Source organism: Martes martes (genome assembly GCF_963455335.1).
Source record: "Martes martes genome assembly, chromosome: 7".
Lineage (NCBI taxonomy): Eukaryota > Metazoa > Chordata > Mammalia > Carnivora > Mustelidae > Martes > Martes martes.
In genome coordinates, this window is record NC_137894.1 from 30,675,747 (window position 1) to 30,695,087 (window position 19,341).

At 47.7% G+C, this 19,341-nt stretch overlaps 1 protein-coding gene across 3 annotated transcripts; it reads left to right on the plus strand.

The window, feature by feature from the left end:
• Positions 1-356: 356 nt before the first annotated feature.
• LOC308346441 (cytochrome P450 1A1) lies at positions 357-6,841 on the plus strand. Of its 3 annotated transcripts, XM_080809378.1 has the most exons (8): positions 365-462; positions 3,204-3,449; positions 3,576-4,068; positions 4,576-4,702; positions 4,791-4,880; positions 5,194-5,317; positions 5,449-5,535; positions 5,699-6,841. In XM_080809378.1, the coding sequence occupies exons 2-8, from the start codon at positions 3,229-3,231 to the stop codon at positions 5,982-5,984; spliced, it is 1,428 nt and encodes a 475-aa protein (XP_080665504.1). In that variant the 5' UTR covers positions 365-462; positions 3,204-3,228; the 3' UTR covers positions 5,985-6,841. The 3 variants fall into 3 exon arrangements, with proteins under 3 accessions (XP_080665502.1, XP_080665503.1, XP_080665504.1); XM_080809376.1 differs by having other exon boundaries at positions 357-462; positions 3,204-4,068; XM_080809377.1 differs by having other exon boundaries at positions 357-462; positions 3,207-4,068.
• The last annotated feature ends 12,500 nt before the right edge of the window (positions 6,842-19,341 follow it).

Genomic DNA, 19,341 nt, shown 5'->3' on the forward strand with positions numbered 1-19,341 from the left:
GGATCTGGAGGGCTTCCCATACCGTGTCTTTGGGCGGTTTGGGGACTTCTTCAAATCCCCACCTCAGGTGGGGTCTGCGCTGTCCGTGGGGACTTTGGAACTGGGGTCTCAAGTATCCCCAGCCGTCACCCCTTTTCCTGCTGGTACTTGGATGAGGAGTCCCCATAGTGAGTTCTTACCTGTACCTGAGTTCCCCCAACCCAGTCTAACCCCCACTTCCCATCTCCCGTTCCTCCCCTCTATCCCCTCTATCCTGGAGCAACCCCCTCTTCAGTCCGCCCCTCCCTCTGCCTAGCTCCAGGGGGTGTGGCCAAGCGCTCCAGCTGTTTATAAAGGTGGAAGTGCTTTTCACCCTCATCCTGAAGGTGACAGTTCCTAGGAGCCTTCCCTGATCTTCTTTGGGGTCTCTGGCTTAAGAGACCACTCGTCCCAGCTCACTTCAGTACCTCCTCACAGCCGCAGGTGAGTGCTGGGGACTTCTGGCTTGCCCTTTCCCTCCCAACAGCAAGAAAATTTTGATGCCTCCTAGGTTTTCCTAGGTGGCCGCTGACCTGGCACCTCAAAAAAGGAGGCTAAGAGCGTCCTTAGTGACCAGGCACTCCACCTCCATAGTGGGAAGACTGAGGCCAGGGGAAGAACAGGAATTAGCCAAGGTCCCATGGCTAGTGCCAGAATTCTAGATTTTCCATGGACTCCCTTCAAGGACTCCAGGATTCAGCCTCCAGTTCCATTCCCACTGACTCTCTGAAAGCCTCTGGGCTTCCCCATCAGGGTCACCTGGGAGGCTGAAATACGTATACCGTATACCATATACCACTGCGGGAGGCAAGAATGATGTGCAGCCCCTTGTTCAAGCTGTGTGAGGAGGGGGGCTTCTCCCTGGGTGGACAGGTTGGATGGAGGGGGCAGGCTGGGTTCTTATCTCTTGTACCTTGCCTTATCTAAAAGCTACCCCTGGCTGTCTCAACCCTCCCACCCCCAAGGCCTGGCTTGTCAGACCCAAGATGTGCTGGCTAGGACAAGAGATGCTGATCTGAACGGGAGTCCTGGGCACTGCCCAGGGTCCCTCTGTATCCCACTAACTGCCTTCTCTATCCTGTGCTCGGGGGCAGTCTATGGGAAAGCCTACGGAGAGCTGGACTGTCAGTCCCTGAAAACTCACCAGTCACATCTTTCTTGGCCTCTTACTGTCGTGCTAAGGCTGGAGGTCATCTGGGCACCCCGTGTGCCGAAGGGAAACCATGGCACCCCAAGACCTGTCCCTACGTCACTCAGGGAGTCAGGGCTTGAAGGATCCAGCTCTTCCAGGAGGCCTCCCTAGACAGATGGCTGTATAAGGTAGGACCCAGGCAATCTCCCCATCTTGGGAAGTTGTGTGGGGAAACCAGGATTCAGATGGGGAGGCTCCCAGGTCAGATCTGGGTTTTCTCTTCTCTGAGATCTAACTGAGCCTCCTGAATCAAAGATCATACCCCACCTCCACCCCAATTGATATAACTGCCAGAAAGGCAAAATGACAAGCCCAAGGCCCGTGGACTTGGAATGGGGGAACCCTGGAGCTCCTCATCTCCAGTCCGGGACACCTGGCAGGAGCCCCAGTCAGAGGCCCATGTCTTGAAGAGAATACTCAATGAATTTGCACACCCTTTCTAGAACAAGCCTAGAGAGAAAGTATTGTTTCCACTTCTGTTAAATTTAGATTGATTCCTAATTTCCCCAATTCCAGTCTAGTGTTTCCTTGCAGCCCTTATCTGGTGGGAGTCTCCCATTTATTCTCTGTTCTCTGGTGACTAGGAAATGGGGGAGGCCCAGACCGTTCATTCATCTAGAACTGAGCCCAGTGGAAACCCTGGCCTGGATTTCTGTGACTGGGAGCCTCAATGTAGCTTGTCTCTGGTTGCTTTTAAACCCTGGGTCAGTCTGACTCAGAGAACCTCATGAGGCGGAGTAGTGTGGCTTAGGCAGTGGCTTTGGGGTTCCCTGTCCCAGGGTCTGGTCTGGCAGGATTCCCTAGACCCTGGGATGGAGATATAGAAAATGGAGGGTTCTAGGAGAGAATGTGACCACTCTTCAAAGGGAGGTAGCTGTGACAGGAGCTCCGGAACTTCCTAGGGAACTTTCCCTAGGAGGTCTGAGTCCCAGCTCTGTCACTGAGTGGTGGGTGACTTTAGTCAAGTCAATGGCCCCTCTGGAGGTCAATGTCCCCAAATGTGAAATGAGCCAAAAGGAGCACATGATCCCTAGTTCTCCTGACGTCCTTGTTTCCCCAAGTGAGGTGGATAGTACTCAAGGGGGTTGGTGGTGACATATGTCGATTATGTGTTTGATAAACATTAGGGGGAAAAAATCAAACCTGTACTTTGACACAGATATTTTTGTTTGGGATGATGCTATGTGGGTAGATTTAAAGTTGATTTTATTTTTTTTTTAAGATTTTATTTATTTGTTTGACAGACAGAAATCACAAGTAGGCAGAGAGGCAGACAGAGAGGTAGGCAGAGAGAGAAGGAAGTAGGTTCCTTGCTGAGCAGAGATCGATGAGATGTGGGGCTCGATCCCAGGATCCTGGGATCATGACCTGAGCCGAAGGCAGAGGCTTTAACCCACTGAGCCACCCAGGCACCCCTAAAGTTAACTTGAGAAAAGCAAAAAATAAGTGACAGTATAGGTGCTATATGAGAATCACAGACTGATGTGTAGAAAACCCTTTTTTAAAAATTTATTTTATTTTATTTCATTTCACTTTAAGGGGGCTCCACACTGGGCTTGAACTCACAACCTTGAGATCAAGACCTGAGCTGACATCAAGAGTCCGATGCTTAACTGACTGAGCCACCTAGGAGCCCCAAAGAAAAACCTGTTTTAGATAGGTGCAGCAATGTTCTGGAATTGGGCACTTTGGGTTAGGAGTGTGGATCCAACACTGTGTGACCTTGTGCTAGTTATTTAACCTCTCTGAGCCTCACCATAGTCTACCTTATAGGCTGTGGCCAGGACTGAATGAATGACTGTGAAATTCTTGGCACATGGCGGCATCTCAACAAACAGCTTCTCCCAACTCCTCCTCCCCTTCATGTCCAGATAGCTGTTCTGGACAGGAAAATTTCTCCTTTCTTTGACCAGCATGCTGACACTTTAGGACATTGGTTCTTCATATCCCCCCATCTAATATCTTGGTCTTTTCTCCCCACCCTGCCTCTCAGCAGCCATCTGGAGAACTCTACACTGATGATGTCCTCTGTGTCCAGACTCTCCATCCCCATCTCGGCCACAGAGCTTCTCCTGGCCTCTGCCGTCTTCTGCCTAGTGCTCTGGGTGGTCAGGGCCTGGCAGCCTCGGGTTCCCAAAGGCCTGAAGAGTCCCCCAGGGCCGTGGGGCTGGCCCCTGCTGGGGAACGTGCTGACCTTGGGGAAGACCCCACACCTGGCACTGACGAAGCTGAGCCAGAGGTACGGGGACGTGCTGCAAATCCACATTGGCTCCACACCCGTGCTGGTGCTCAGCGGCCTGGACACCATCCGGCAGGCCCTGGTGCGGCAGGGGGACGATTTCAAGGGCCGGCCTGATCTCTACAGCTTCACTCTGGTTACTGATGGCCAAAGCATGTCCTTCAGCCCGGACTCCGGACCAGTGTGGGCTGCCCGCAGGCGCCTGGCCCAGAACGCCCTGAAGAGCTTCTCCACCGCATCAGACCCGGCTTCCTTGTGTACCTGCTACCTGGAAGAGCACGTGAGCAAGGAGGCCGAGGCCCTCCTCAGCAGACTGCAGGAGCAGATGGCAGAGGCTGGGCGCTTTGAACCCTACAGATATGTAGTGGTGTCGGTGGCTAATGTCATCTGTGCCATGTGCTTTGGCAAGCGCTATGACCACGATGACCAAGAGCTACTTAGCTTAGTGAACCTGAGTAATGAGTTCGGGGAGGCGGTTGCCTCTGGGAGCCCCATGGACTTCTTCCCCATCCTTCGTTACTTGCCCAACCCCACCCTGGATTCCTTCAAGGACCTGAATAAGAAGTTCTACAGCTTCATGCAAAAGCTGGTCAAGGAACACTACAGAACATTTGAGAAGGTACTGGCTGGGGAGAGGCAGGTGGCTGTGGGGAGCAGTAGGGTTGGGGCCGGAAGGTCACAGACAACTGGAGGAGTAGGGGGTTCGGCGGGCTCTCAGGGACTTCGCCCTGGGATTTTGAGGCGAGCGGTCAAGTGGACTCCATCCTTGGCAGGGAAATAGAACTTTTCCTTGATTGGCCTTTGTATCCTTCCATCAGACAGCAAAATTTACTGAATACCCAGTCTGTGCAGGACCCAAGGCCAGTGGTTATGGGCAACAGAGAGTTAAAAAGCTGGTCTCCTGGCCTCATAGATGACACCTCTGTCTCTGGGGTCCCTTGAATTGGGGCTGCCAGGATTCCAAGGCAGGAGAGAGCCTTAAAGAGGCATGAGAAGCTGGTCTGGCAGCCTTGGGGTGGAGGGGTCACCTCCTGAATGAAGGTGCAAAGGATGTGAGGAACCAGGCCTCATGGAAAGGTAGGCCTGGGTTTGGGATCTCGTTCACCTGTGGGCCTTCCCTACCCAGGGCCACATTCGGGATATCACAGACAGCCTGATCGAGCACTGCCAGGAGAAGAGGCTAGATGAAAATGCCAACATCCAGCTGTCTGACGAGAAGATTGTTAACATTGTCTTGGACCTGTTTGGAGCAGGTATGAGCTACCCCGTCGTGCCTTTCCTATGCCCAGCTGCCCAGACCTGCCAACTGCTTGATCTTTCCCTTTGTTCTCCCCGGGGCAGGATTTGACACGGTCACAACTGCCATCTCCTGGAGCCTCCTGTACCTGGTGACGAACCCCAGTGTGCAGAAAAAGATCCAGGAGGAGCTGGGTAGGTGGGGGCTTCCTTTGAAGTGCTCAAGGCAGAAGGCCTGACCAGGTTCTGGGCAGCCCCTTCATGCACATAGTCCTTTTATTTTATTTTATTGTAAGTATTTTATTTATTTGAGACAGTGAGTGAGAGAGGAGAGCACGAGCTGGGGGAGGGAAGGGGGAGAGGGAGAGGGAGAAGTGGGCTCCCTGCTCAGCAGGGAGCCCGATGCAGGGTTGGATCCCAGGACCCCAAGATCATGACCTGAGCCGAAGGCAGATACTGAGCAGACTGAGCCACCCAGGCGTGCCACATGGTCCTTTATGTTCTGCAGACACAGTAATTGGCAGGGCCCGGCAGCCCCGGCTCTCCGACAGGCCCCAGTTGCCCTACATGGAGGCCTTCATCCTGGAGATATTCCGACATGCTTCCTTCGTCCCCTTCACCATCCCTCATAGGTGAGGCCCCATGGATCGACCGCTGTCCCTCCAGTCCGTGCACCCCATCAGGGCCAGTGGGAGGGACCAGTGTGGGAGGCAAGGGGATGTCCTTGCGGTCCTGAGCCTGACCGGGCTTCCTTCTTCCCCAGCACCACAAGAGACACAAGCCTCAGTGGCTTTTACATCCCCAAGGGACGTTGTGTCTTCGTGAACCAGTGGCAGATCAACCATGACCAGTAAGTTGAGAGGAGGCAAGGGCAACTCTGCCCTCTCCCGAGCTCCAAACCCTGCTGTCCTCGGGCCACTTGGCCATCCCCTGCCCTTCTGGGCTGGGGTTCAACCCACTGGATGCTTCTGATCCCCTGGGCTACTACTTTAGCTGCTTCTCTCTGATTACAGGAAGCTCTGGGGTGACCCGTCTGAGTTCCGACCAGAACGATTTCTCACTCTCGATGGCACCATCAACAAGGCACTGAGTGAGAAGGTGATTCTCTTTGGTATGGGCAAGCGGAAGTGCATCGGTGAGACCATTGCCCGCCTGGAGGTCTTTCTCTTCCTGGCCATCCTGCTGCAGCAGGTGGAATTCAGTGTGCCCCAGGGCACAAGGGTGGACATGACCCCCACCTATGGGCTGACCATGAAGCACGCCCGCTGTGAGCACTTCCAAGTGCGGGTGCGCACTTAGGGAACTGAGAACCCTGCAGCCTAGACTCTGCCTACCTGGCCTGTCTGGGCAGCCAGGACAGGGGGCTGGCCCAGGTCCAGGGGGTGTTCTAAGCCTCAGCCGGAAACCCACAGATATTGGTCTGGCTGGATTTTGCTGTCTGGGCTGCAGGCAAGGCTGAAGGATTGTGCCTGCCCACCAGCCTGGACTTGCTGCTCTGCGTACTGACCATGGACAGTGGGCACAGCAGGAGCCCCAAAGGAGCAGATGGAGCCTTCTGGAATTGTGCTTGAGCCAGGAGGCTTGGTTGGTTTGGGAGGTCCTAAGCCCCTGGAGAGCTCGAGGGAATGCACTAAAAGGCTGTAAACCCAGCGGCTGACTGGCTTTCTGTGGGGTGGATTGGCTGGAGAAACATTCAGAGCAGGCCACACCGGGGCCTGTCCAATCCCTCTGACACTTGGGAGCTGTCACTAATGAAGGGAAGAAGCATCTTTAGATCTGCCAAGCGATCTGACCACGGGATTCTGGGCCACTGTGATGCCTTTTTTGCTCTCCCTGCAGGCAGCAACAGTGCTGCCTCCCAGCCTTGGAAGGCCCCTGTTCCTGTCCAGGAGGGGCTGGGGACTTGGACATGTCTAAGAGGAGTAGAGAGCAGAGGGAGGGCCCAGATTCAGGCACCAGAGACCAGTTCTCTAAGCTTTATATAAAAATGCCTTTTAAAAATGTTTGTACGCAAGAAGCTTTTTTTTCACCTGCATTTATCATATACAAGAGCTTAAGAACAACTTACTGAGTGCAATAGAGAAAAAGGTCTAACCCAAGTATCCAGAAATGTGTAAGAAACACCTACCTAAGCTAAATAAAGATATTATCCAGGACTCCTATTGTGGAAATTTTTTGATTCTTGAGTGAATCCGTCACTCCTCTACCTGCCCAGTCTGAGCCCAGTCTCATGGTAGGTTTTACTCTGGGAGGAAGAAGAGGAAGAGGAGGCGGTGAAGAGGTGAAGCCACGGCTCTCTGACGCTCAGCGTCCAGCTGGGGCCCAGGACTACCGCCTCACTGCCTTTCTGTAACTGATCACACACCGATGAAGTACATTCTCTAGACCAGGCACTGGGGGATATACAGCAAATAAGACACGGTCTTGGCCTTCAGAAGTCTCCCAGACTCGGAGGAACCAACTCCTAAACACATCACCCAATTCATTGTGACGAGGGCTCTACCAGACAGATGCATGGAAGACGAGGCCCAGAGCTGGGGCTAGGTGGCAGGGAGAGAGAGAGAGAGAGAGAGAGAGAGAGAGAGAGAGAGAGAGTGTGTGTGTGTGTGTGTGTGTGTATGTAAGGGGATGCTGCAGATCTTGGGGATATCTATGCAGATTCTTCCTCAAAGAATGAGAGGCAGGGGACGCCTGGGTGGCTCTTGATTTTTGGCTCAAGTCATGATCTCAGGGTTGTGAGATCGAGCCCTGCCTCAGGCTTTGTGCTCAGTGAGGAGTCTGCTTGAGATTCTCTCTCCCTCTCCTTCTGCCCCTCTCCCCCACTCACATGTTCCCTCTCACTGTCTAAAATAAATAAATAGATCTTAAAAAAAGAAATGAACAATACTAAACTGCAGTGTCTGGGAATACACACTTGGCAACAACTCTTACAATAAGAAGAAGGAAATGATTACTATCAGGATATGGAGAGTGGTCGCTCTGGTAGGGAGGGAGTGTGTTATAATTGAAATGGCCATGTAGATGGCTTCCAGGATGATCGATAAAGTTCCACTTCTTTTTTTCCCAAAGATTTTATTTACTTATTTGACAGAGAGACACAACAAGAGAGGGAACACAAGCAGGGGGAACGGGAGAGGGAGAAGCAGGCTTCCTGCCAAGCAGGGAGCCTGATGCGGGGCTTGATCCCAGGACACTGGGATCACAACCCGAGCTGAAGGCAGACACTTAACAACTGAGCCACCCAAGCGCCCCTAAAGTTCCATTTCTTAATCTGGGTGTGGTCCAAAGATACTTGCTTTATAAAAATAAGAACCCCCCCCCAAATATCTTGTACTTCTCTTTGCTTTTTAGAAATGTAATGAATATATATGGTCGATGCCCTTCAACCAAAGACCACCAAGAACGTACTTGTAGTGACGCAAGCTGGGTTTATAATTCATTGCAGTCAGTGAGGGAAAAGGGCCACCACAGGGAACTGTGGGGTGTCCCAATAAGAGGATGTTAGAACCTCTTACAAAATTTGGGCTTTGGCTGAGTATTTTAGGGGAGGGTTAGTTCTGGATTGGATGCTGTTAGAAAGTGGAGACAATTCTATGCGTGGGTATCTCGTGGGTAGCAAGCACTGTGACCTGGCTTTTCTCTGTGCTATGACAAAACAAAGAAGTGGCCTTATGTGTTGTTTTTTTTCCCTACATTTTAAAAAATTTTGGTAGAATACATATAACATGAAATTTATCATCTCGGGGCACCTGGGTGGCTCAGCCGGTTAAGTGTCTGCCTTCAGCTCAGGTCAGGATCCTGAGCTACTGGGATTGAGCTCAGGTGTTGGGCTCCCTGCCCAGCGAGGAGCTTGCCTCTCCCTTTCCCTCTGCTACTCCCACTACTTGTGCTCTCTTGCTCTCTCTCTGTCAAATAAATAAAGAAAATCTTAAAAAAAAAAAAAAAGAAATTTACTGGGGGCACCTAGGTGGCTCAGTGGGTTAAAGCCTCTGCCTTTGGCTCAGGTCATGATCCCTGGGTCCTGGGATGGAGCCCTGCACCAGGCTCTCCACTCAGCGAGGAGCCTGCTTCCTTCTCTATCTCTCTGCCTGCTTCTCTGCCTGCTTGTGATCTGTCTGTCAAACAAATAAATATAATCTTTTAAAAAAATAAAGAAATTTACCATCTTAACCATGTTTCTTCTTCTTCTTCTTCTTCTTTTTTTTTTTTTTTTGAAGACTTTATTTATTTATTTGACAGAGAGAGACTCAGTGATGGGGGAACACAGGCAGGGGGAGTGGGAGAGGGAGAACAGGCTTCCTTGTGGTGCAGGGAGCCCAATGCAGGGCTGGAGCCCCATATGGGACTCAATCCCAGTATCCTGAGATCATGACCTGAGCCGAAGGCAGACACTTAACCCACTAAGCCACCCAGACATTCCCCATCTTTTCCTCTTTCAATTATTTCTAGTTTTATACCCATGCGGTTGGAAAAGATACTTAGTATTATTTCAGTATTCTTAAATTTGCCATGACTTGTTTTATGACCTATCATATGACCTATCTTGGAGAATGTTCCTTGTGCACTTGAATAAAATATGTTCTCGGCTGCTATTGGATGGAATCTCCTGTGTATCTGTGATAGGTCTATTTGGCATAAAGTATGGTTCAAGTCCAACGTTTCCTTGTTGATGATGTTCCTGGATGATCTATTGTTGACATTGATATATATTGATATATATATTGATATATATTGTATATATCATATTTATATATGATTATTATTCCTTGTTGATGAATTGACTCCTTTAGCATTACACAGTGACCTTCTTTGTCTTTTGTTAGCATTTTTGGCTTGAAGCCTTGTTTTGACAAAATATGGCTACCTATGCTGCCTTTTGGTTTTCACTTGCATTGAATATCTTTTTTCATCCCTTCCCTTTGAGCCTCAGTGTGTCCTGAAAACTGAAGTGTTTTTTGTTTTTTGTTGTTGTTTGTTTGTGCCTTTTTGTTTTTTTCTTGTTTTTGGAGAGCAAGAGCTCGGATGGAGGACTTTGTGACCCCAGGGAAGCAGCAGCTATCGAGCAGCCCCGAGAGCCAAATGGGCTTCTGAGGGCACGTAGGAGACGTGTGGCGTGCGCCGCTTGGAGCCCCGGCTGGGTCCTAGTGACGCCCCTTCCTGTTCACATGACCTTCACCGAGTGTTGTAAACTGTAAAGATCCCTCCGCATCCGCGAAAGGGCAACAAGCGGCCTTCGCAAAGAGCTAAGTGCCCGACTTCGCCAGCACGAGGCACCCAGCAGCTGAGTTAAGCCTCATCACGGCTGCGCGCGCAGGCACCGTCCCCCCAGTGTTCCACTTGAGAAAACAGAGACGCAAAGATGGTAAATACCATGTCCCGCGTGGTCCTGGGGCGGGGGTGGGGGGGGCGTCCATACATTATTTCAAATTCTCCTTTACTTCCAGTTGGGGCACGTCGGTAGCGGCACCAGGGAGAAGGTCAGGTCAGGGCTGAGGTTGGAGAACGCCGAGCACAGCTTCCTCACGCCTCCCTCTCTCCGGCTGAAACACCTGTTCTCACCCCCACGCTCTTTGTCACGCCCCCTGCCGGCTGCGTAGCCCTGAAGGACGCGGCCAGGGCTACATTTCCACTCTGGCCTCCTTCACGCGGTGAGGCAGAGAGAGGGCGGGAAGCGTGCGGTCAGGGATGAAGGCTGGGTGCGTGCTCCGTGGAGAAGCGACCTTTGTTTCCCGGCTCATGCTTGAGGCCACATGGGCCTGCAGCCTGGAGGCAACAGAGAGGGAGGGACCCGTGGGCCCCGGGGAGGTGAGTGGGGCTGACTGCCGGGGTGAAACAGAGATGGTCCGTCCGGAGGCTCATTGCGGGGGCTCACATCGGGCGGCTGTCTGCTGCCTTCAGCCAGGCCTGCTGGGCCCCCGGGGACCTGGGAGGGAAACCGCGCAGGAAGGTGGTAGGTGGGGACCTGGGGCCGGGCTGCGGGCCTTCCAGAAGAGACAGTGCTTCGCCGTGAAGAATGTGTAGGCGCTTGCTCCATATGAAAGTAGGGAAAGGCATTCCAGGGAGAGGGAACAGCATGCACAAAAGCTGTGGCTCCTCAAACCCTGGCTGTGTTCAGGGAGCTGTGGAAAGCCAGGTGTGTCCGAGGCCTGGAGGGCCCGGGAGTCGGGTAGCTGCAGATGGTCCTGGAAGAGAGGCGGGGCCAGCTCATGGACACCACGGGCCTGGAGCTGGGCCTTTGGGAGTGAAAATGGACAGCAGGGGACTGGCCTGTTGAGGTTTGGGCTTTGGAATGCCCCTGTGTCAGAGACTGTGGAGTTGAATGAAAAGGGGGAGATTCTAGAAGGGGGTGGGGGGAGAGGCAGAAGAAGAGCTAGCAGGAGACTGAGATACAGTTTGAACATTTATTTTATTATTTTACTTTTTTTTTTTAAAGATTTATCTATTTATTTGACAGATAGAGATCACAAGTAGGCAGAGAGGCAGGCAGAGAGAGAGGGGGAAGCAGGCTCCCTGCTGAGCAGAGAGCCCGATGCGATGCGGGGCTCGATCCTAGGACCTTGGGATCACGACCTGAGCCGAAGGCAGCGGCTTAATCCACTGAGCCACCCAGATGCCCTGGAGCATGTGACTCTTAATCTCAGGGTGGTGAGTTCAAGCCCCACGTTTGGCATGGAGGCTACTTAAAATTAAAAAAAAAATAAAATATTTAAAATAATTTTTGATAGGTGAGAACTAACTAATACCCTCTTAATTGGTTTACTGGCTATTCTGAGGTTCTCTTGCATCTTTCTTCCTCTTTCTGTCTTCCTTTGCGATTGATGGTTTTCCATTGTGGTATGCTTTGACTCCCTTCTCTTCATCTTCTGTGAATCTACTGTAGGTTTTTGCTGTGTGGTTACGACGAGGCTTACATAAAGCTTCTTCTAGATATAATTGTCTGTTTTACATGGATAGCAATTTAACTTCCAATGGATACATAAACTCCATTCTTTTATGCCCTCCTTTTGTTTTTGATGTCACAATTTACATCTCTTTATATTGTGTACCATTAATAAATTATTGTAGCTATAGCTATTGTAATCATTTTGGCCATAACCTATTTTCTTTGTAAAATTCCGGTATAATTAAATGTAGTTAATGTTATATAGGTTTCAGGTGTACAATATAGTGATTCAAAAATTTTATACATTACTCAGGGCTCATCACGATAAGTGTCTGTCCTTTCACCTTTATATTAGAGTTAAGTGGTTAACACATCACCACAGAACAGTATTAGAGGGGCGCCTGGGTGGCTCAGTGGGTTAAGCCTCTGCCTTCAGCTCAGGTCATGATCTCAGGGTCCTGGAATTGAGCCCCGCATGGAGCCCCGCATGGAGCCCCGCATTGCTTCTGGCTCTCTGCTCAGCAGGGAGCCTGCTCCTCCCATGCCCTCCCCCACTCTCTGCCTGCCTCTCTGCCTACTTGTGATCTGTCTGTCAAATAAATGAATAAAATCTTAAAAAAAAAAGGAACAACAACAAAAAAAGGAACAGTATTAGAGTATTCTGAATCTGACTCTTGCTTGCCTTTAACCAGTATGTTGTATATTTTCATTTGCTTTCATATTACTAATTAGCATTTTTTTGTTTCAGTTCGAATAACTCCTTTTACGATTTCTTGCAAGGCAGGTCTAGTGGTGGTAAATTCTCTCAGCTTTTGTTAAGAAAAGTCTTTTTTTTTTTTTTTTAAGATTTTATTTATTTATTTGACAGAGAGAGAGATCACGAGTAGGAAGAGAGGCAGGCAAAGAGAGAGAGGGAAGTAGGCTCCCTCGATCCAGGGCTCCATCTGGGCCTCCATCCCAGGACCCTGAGATCATGACCTGAGCCTAAGGCAGAGGGTTAACTTACTGAGCCACCCAGGAACCCCACTTGTTAGGAAAAATCTTTATCTTGTACAGGGTTTAACTTAAAATAGCTGATGAGACATATGTTACTTAATATGTTCATCAAATTTTAATTACATTTTAAGATTAAGAATTAAAACGTTAAGTACTATTGTCATCCAACATTGTAGGGTATGACTAAATCTTTACATATATTAAAATAATAATGTCAGTTATCAAAAAATTTTAAAATGGTAGGGAAAAAGGAACTTATAGGTAAAGGAATATTATAGGGTAGAATATAAATTTGCTCTGGATATGAAGAAACAAATAGTATTCTTTGTCCTCTGTACACTCTACTCAGACAATACAATTATATTTTGCCTCACCTATGTACATACTCTCAATTCTCAAAAATCTCATTTCTGTTTCCAAGCTGCTTGTTCCTATACTCCCTGGCTCTTTTATTTATTTTATTTTTTATTTTTTCCTACATTGTTCTAATAAAGCAACAAGAATTCTTTACTTCAGGAAGGATTTAAATTCTTAATGATCATCATGCTAACTTTTATTATGTAACTGTTTTAAATATTGCTATTATTATTCTGATTAATGAGGTAGCCAAAATAACATATTCCTTGTTCTTGAGGCCGGTCGGTTCCAACAACTTTTTTTGACACTGCCTTTCCAAAATTCAAAGTAATGAATTTTAAATTTGTAAGTCTTTGGGATAGTGGAAGATGGTTATACAACCTTGCTAATGTACTTAATGCCATTTAATTGAAACTTTAAACATGGTTACAACAGTAAATTTCATGTTATATGCATTTTACTACAATTTTTAAAAGAACAAGAGTCTTTTGTACCTAAATTGACTTTGAGATTTCCCAGATGGCCAGTAAGGAAACAGAGATTTGCTTCTTCTCATTGAAGGAGGAATAATCAGTTTATTTGTTACTTTCTAGATTTTATTTAACTGAAAATATTGGAAAATTCTTTTGTTTTCCAAACTCTGGATGAAAATCAATTAAACCTGACACTTCAAAAGAGTTCAGTTTTGATATTAATATAAGTATGTTTTAGGGACTGTCTTATATGCATTTTAACTTGAGAACAGGCATGCTCGTGCTCACCGACAACAACTGGAACAGTAACTGCACAAAGACTGATGAGTAACTTTTCTTTCTGGGCTTAAATACACATTTCAGTTGGGAACAATCATAAGAAAAAGTGTGGTCATGATCTCGGGTCCTGAATTAAGCCCCATGTCAGCTCCACACTCAGTGCAGAGTCTCTTAGGACTCTCTGGCCCTCCCCCTGCGCTTTCTCTCCCTCTTTCCCTCTCTCTTTCTAAAATAAGTAACCTTTTTTTAAAAGATTTTATTTATTTATTTGACAGAGAGAGATCCCAAGTAGGCAGAGGGGCAGGCAGAGAGAGAGGAAGGGAAGCAGGCTCCCCGCTGAGCAGAGAGCCCGATGCGGGGCTGGATCCCAGGACCCTGAGATCATGACCCGAGCCAAAGGCAGAGGCTTAACCCACTGAGCCACCCAGGCGCCCCTAATACAAATAATCTTAAAAAAAAAAAAAAAAAAAAGGAAAACTTTGTGGTAAAAGTGGCAGACTGAATGTGTATTATTCTCAAGAAAGCTTTCTACTTTCCTCGTTCTAGTATTTTTTTTTTTTTTTAAAGATTTTATTTATTTATTTGACAGATCACAAGTAGGCAGAGAGGCAGGCAGAGAGAGAAGTGAGGAAGCAGGCTCCCTGCTGAGCAGAGAGCCCGATGCGGGGCTCGATCCCAGGACTCTGGGATCATGACCCGAGCCGAAGGCAGCGGCTTCAACCCACTGAGCCACCCAGGCGCCCCTAGTATTGTTGATATTAAAATAGATCAGAGCCATTCAGTCTTATCATGCTCAAGTAGATTTTTTTTTTTTTTTAAGATTTTATTTATTCGGGGCACCTGGGTGGCTCAGAGGGTTAAGCCTCTGCCTTTGGCCCAGGTCATGATCTCAGGGTCCTGGGATCGAGCCTGAGCATCGGGCTCTCTGCTCAGCAGGGAACCTGCTTTCCCTTCTTTCTCTGCCTGCCTCTCTACCTACTTGTGATCTCTGTCAAATAAATAAATAAAATCTTAAAAAAAAAAAGATTTTATTTATTCATTTGATAGAGACAGAGAGAGAGAGAGGGCTCAAGCAGGGAAAGCAGTGGGCAGAGGGAGAAGGGGAGAGAGAGAGAGAAGCAGACTCCCTGCTTCTGGGGTTGGATCCTAGGACCCTAGGATCATGACCTGAGCAAGGCAGACAATAGACTTGAGCCAATGTTTTTTTTATCGGTCAGAGAGAGAGAAAAAGACCACAAGTAGGGAGAGCAGGGAGAACAGCAGGCATAGGGAAAGCGAGCCCGAAGCGGGATCATGACCCAAGCCAACCACTTGCCTTCTTCCTTACACTGCCACAAGTTATAGATCAGAAATTGAGTTTTCTAGAAGGAACATCAAAAAGCTTCAACAATGAACCATTACAGACACTCACCAGACTGTATTAAATAACCAGGTCAGGACCTTTCAGACCTTTTTAGTCCAGAAACATGGTTTTCATGAAAGTAGACAGCTTAACCCCAAGACTTTTCAGTCAAGATCAATACCCGAAAATAATTCTAATTTCTGCTAAAAGATACATTGTTAACAACTTAAACCTTTCTTTAAAAGGTAAATCTTTTGGGGTGCCTGGGTGGCTCAATTATTAAGCGTCTGCCCTCAGCTCAGGTCATGATCCCAGGGCCCTAGAATTGAACCCTGCATTGGGCTCCCTGCTCAGAGGGAAGCCTGCTTTTCCCTCTCCCACTCCCCCTGCTTGTGTTCCTTCTCTTGCCGTCTGTCCAATAAAGTCTTTAACAAAAAAATCACAATGAGATTGCTTTACAGTCACTAGAATAACTATAATAATCATCATCTTAAAAGGGAAGATAAAAAGTGTTGTGAGGGTGTGAAAAAAATTCAAACCCTTGTATATTGATGATGGGAATACAAAAAAGCAGCCACTGTGGAAAACAGTTTGTTAGTTCCTCATTAAGTTAAACACAGAATTATCATATGACCCAGCACTTGCCCTCCTAGATACATACCCCAAAAGAACTGACAACAGGTGTTCAAATAAAAACATGTACATGGGGGCACCTGAATGGCTCAGTGGATTGAGCCTCTGCCTTCAGCTCCGGTCATGATCTCAGGGTCCTGGGATCAAGCTCCGCATCGGGCTCTCTGCTCAGCAGGGAGCCTGCTTCCTCTCCCCTCTCTCTGTCTGCCTCTCTGCCTACTTGTGATCTCTGTCTGTCAAATAAATAAATAAAATCTTTAAAAAAAAAAACATGTACATAAATGTTCATAGCAGCAATATTTATAATAGCCAAAAGAAAGAAACAGCCCAAATATCTATCATGTGATATTAGATAGATAGAGAAACAAAATGTGGTTTGTTCACACTGTGGAATATTATTCAGCCATAAAAAGGGATGAAGTGCTGGTACATATTACAACATGGATGAATCTCGAAAACAATATTCTAATGAAAGAAGATACAAAGTCCCTGTATTGTGCTAATCCCATTTAAATGAAATATCTAGAGTCAGCAAATCCTTAGAGACAAAAGGCAGATTAGTAATTGACAGGGTTGTAGGGAGGGAGGAATGGGGAGTGACTGCTTTATGGGCGGGGTTTCCTTTGAGATGATGAAATGTTCTGGAATTAGTGGAGATGATTGCACAACATTGTAATGTGCTAAATGTCACTAGTGATAAATTTTATGTCATGTGTATTTTACTTAAATAAAAAAAATGTTTATGGGTGCCTGGGTGGCTCAGTCAGTTAAGTGTTTGCCTTTCGCTCAGGTCATGATCCCAGGGGCTGGGATCAAGTCCTGTGTAGGGCTCCTGGCTCAGCAGGGAGTCGGCTTTTCCCTCATCCTCTGCCCCTCCCCTTCTGCTCATGCTCTGTCTCTTGCTTTCTCTCGCTCTCAAATAAATAAAAATAAAAACTTAAAAAAATTTTTTTTAATGTAAAGGAAAAAAAAACTCATAAGGAGTGGGACCCTTGTGGAATGTTGAAGTAGCTTAGTTTTGGTCTAAGAACCAGTCAGAATCTTTTCCCGTGTCTGTTAGAGCCATTTAGAATCTCCATTTCTGTTGGAGCCAATCAAAATCTCCTGCATTTATTCAGTGTAAAATCTATCAGACCTGCTCAAGCGTTGCTGAGACTCTCTGAATGAACACAGGGCTCCCTTGCCTGGCAAGTTTAATTCATTCCTATCTTTCAGCTGGTCTTGGTATCTTATGAATAGGGCCAGTCTCAGCTCCTCCAATTACTGTGTGATCTTCCGCAAGTGACTTCAACAACTTGGGTCCATGTTTTCTCAACTATGAAATGGGGTAATACTTCCTACCTATTCTATATTGTGTACATGTTGCATATGGTAGGATAAAGTTGGTGAGGCCACAGGAGGAAACAGGAATGAGGCTTGGAAGGAGGACATTTGTATTCACAGGTGCCAGAGAGGGGGTCACCGCACACCACACAGGGCCACAAGAGAAGGGCCTTGTTACTTGCTTTGGTCAATAGAAGGAATTGCGGGGCGCCTGGGTGGCTCAGTGGGTTAATCCTCTGCCTTCGGCTCAGGTCATGATCTCGGGGTCCTAGGATGGAGCCTGCTTCCCCGCCCTCCACCTGCCGCCCCCCCCCCGCAAGCCTACTTGCGATCTCTTTCTGTCAAATAAATAAATAAAATCTAAAAAAAAAAAAATAGAAGGAATTGCAGGTGATGGTGTGCTAGTTCTGAGCACCCCTCTGTCCTTTGTTGGGCTCCTGACACCACCATAAGCAAACCCAGGCTAGCCTGCTAGAGAATACAAGACTGTGTGGAACAAAGAGCAGTCAAGGCCACCTTCAACCAAACAGACTCTGGCCAGCATTCCTTGAGCAAGTCCAGCAAAGATCAGCCACTCCTAGCCCAATCAGCAGAACTATCCAACTAATCCATAAACTAATGAGCTAATCCATAAACTAATGAGCTAATAAATCATTGTTATTTTTTTAATATTTAATTTATTTGAGACAGAGAGAGAGAGAGAACATGAACGGGGGAGGGGGCAGAGGAAGAAGCAGACTCCTCGCAGAGCAGGGAACCCTATTCGGGGCTCAATCCCAAGACCCTGGGATCATGACCTGTGCTGGAGGCAGGTGCTTAACCGACTGAGCCACCCAGGTGCCCCAAATGGTTGTTAATTTTAAACCACTAGGGGCGCCTGGGTGGCTCAGTGGATTAAAGCCGCTGCCTTTGGCTCAGGTCATGATCCCAGCGTCCTGGGATCGAGACCCGCATGGGGCTCTCTGCTCAGCAGGGAGCCTGCTTCCTCCCTTCTCTCTCTGCCTGCCTCTCTCTGCCTACTTGTGATCTGTCTGTCAAATAAATAAATAAAATCTTTAAAAAAAAAAGAAAAACACCACTAAATGGGGGGGGGAGTTTGTTACATAGCAATAAATAACTGATAACACTGTATTAATTTGGTTTCCTTGGTTGAACAATAAGCTTCTTCATGGCAGGCCTTATTTGTTGCCTCCATCCCAGCTTTTAACACTAGGGATAAGCACAAGGTTGCCATTCCATACATACTTGTTGATTTCTTCCCTAATAACTTTCTCTGTTGATTGGGTGACTTGGAGCCCCTTATTTTGCTTGTCTAGGTTTACTCCTCTCCTGTTTACACCTCTGTCTGCGTTTCCACAGGCTTGGGTCATGACTAAGTAAAGATATAAATTGCCCTGTTGGGGCTTTTTCCCTGAGCATTTCTTTCTTTCTTTCTTTTCTTTTCTTCTTTTTTTTTTTAGAGAATGGAGAGGGAGCAGAGAGGGGGAGAGAATCTTCAGCAAGCTCCATGGCCAGTGTGCAGGGCCTCTCAGGGGGCCCGATCTCATGACCCTGAGATCATGACCTGAGAGGAAATCAGGAGTCTGATGTTCAATCAACTGAGCCACCCAGGTGTGGGAGTTCCTGAGTGATGCAGGAGAGATGTTAGAGTTTAAGCGGATGGCCAAGAAAGAATTCTTGAGACGTCTTTGGTGAAAAAAGATGGCTTTATTAAAGCATGGGACAGGACCCATGGGCAGAAAGAGGTGCACTGGGGTCATGAGGAATAGCCCATTATATACTTTCAAGTTGGGAGGGGCTTAAGGATAGCTCAAGCCTCCCAGGTATTTTGGAAACAGGTTTCCAGGATCCTGTGGGGCTAGCTATTGTTAGGAAAAGGTCATTTATCACTATTTAGTAAAAACTCAGTCATGAGACCCTTCAGATGTATGTCAGTGGGTCATATGCTTGGAGGACTATTGCCAAAATGCATCTTGGGGGATGGAGATAAAGGAAATTTCCAAAGGAATTTTCATATGTTAAGGTAGACTTACAGGATCCTGGGGATTGGGCCTAAGATTGCCTTTTGCCCTTAACAAAGGATTAACATCAAAACAGCTGAGTTCCTAAAGGAATGTCGCTCTGCCTGTTTCAAGGACTTGTCAGTGGGCCGCAAGTAGTAGGGAAAATTAAATAATTTTTCTTCTGCCTTCGTTTCCCAAATCACTGAGCAGGCTCAATCTATTAGATTCAATCTATTTAAGAAAAATGCAGGGGCGCCTGGGTGGCTCAGTGGGTTAAAGCCTCTGCCTTCAGCTCAGGTCGTGATCCGCCTGCTTCCTCCTCTCTCTCTGCCTACTTGTGATCTCTGTCTGTCAAATAAATAAATAA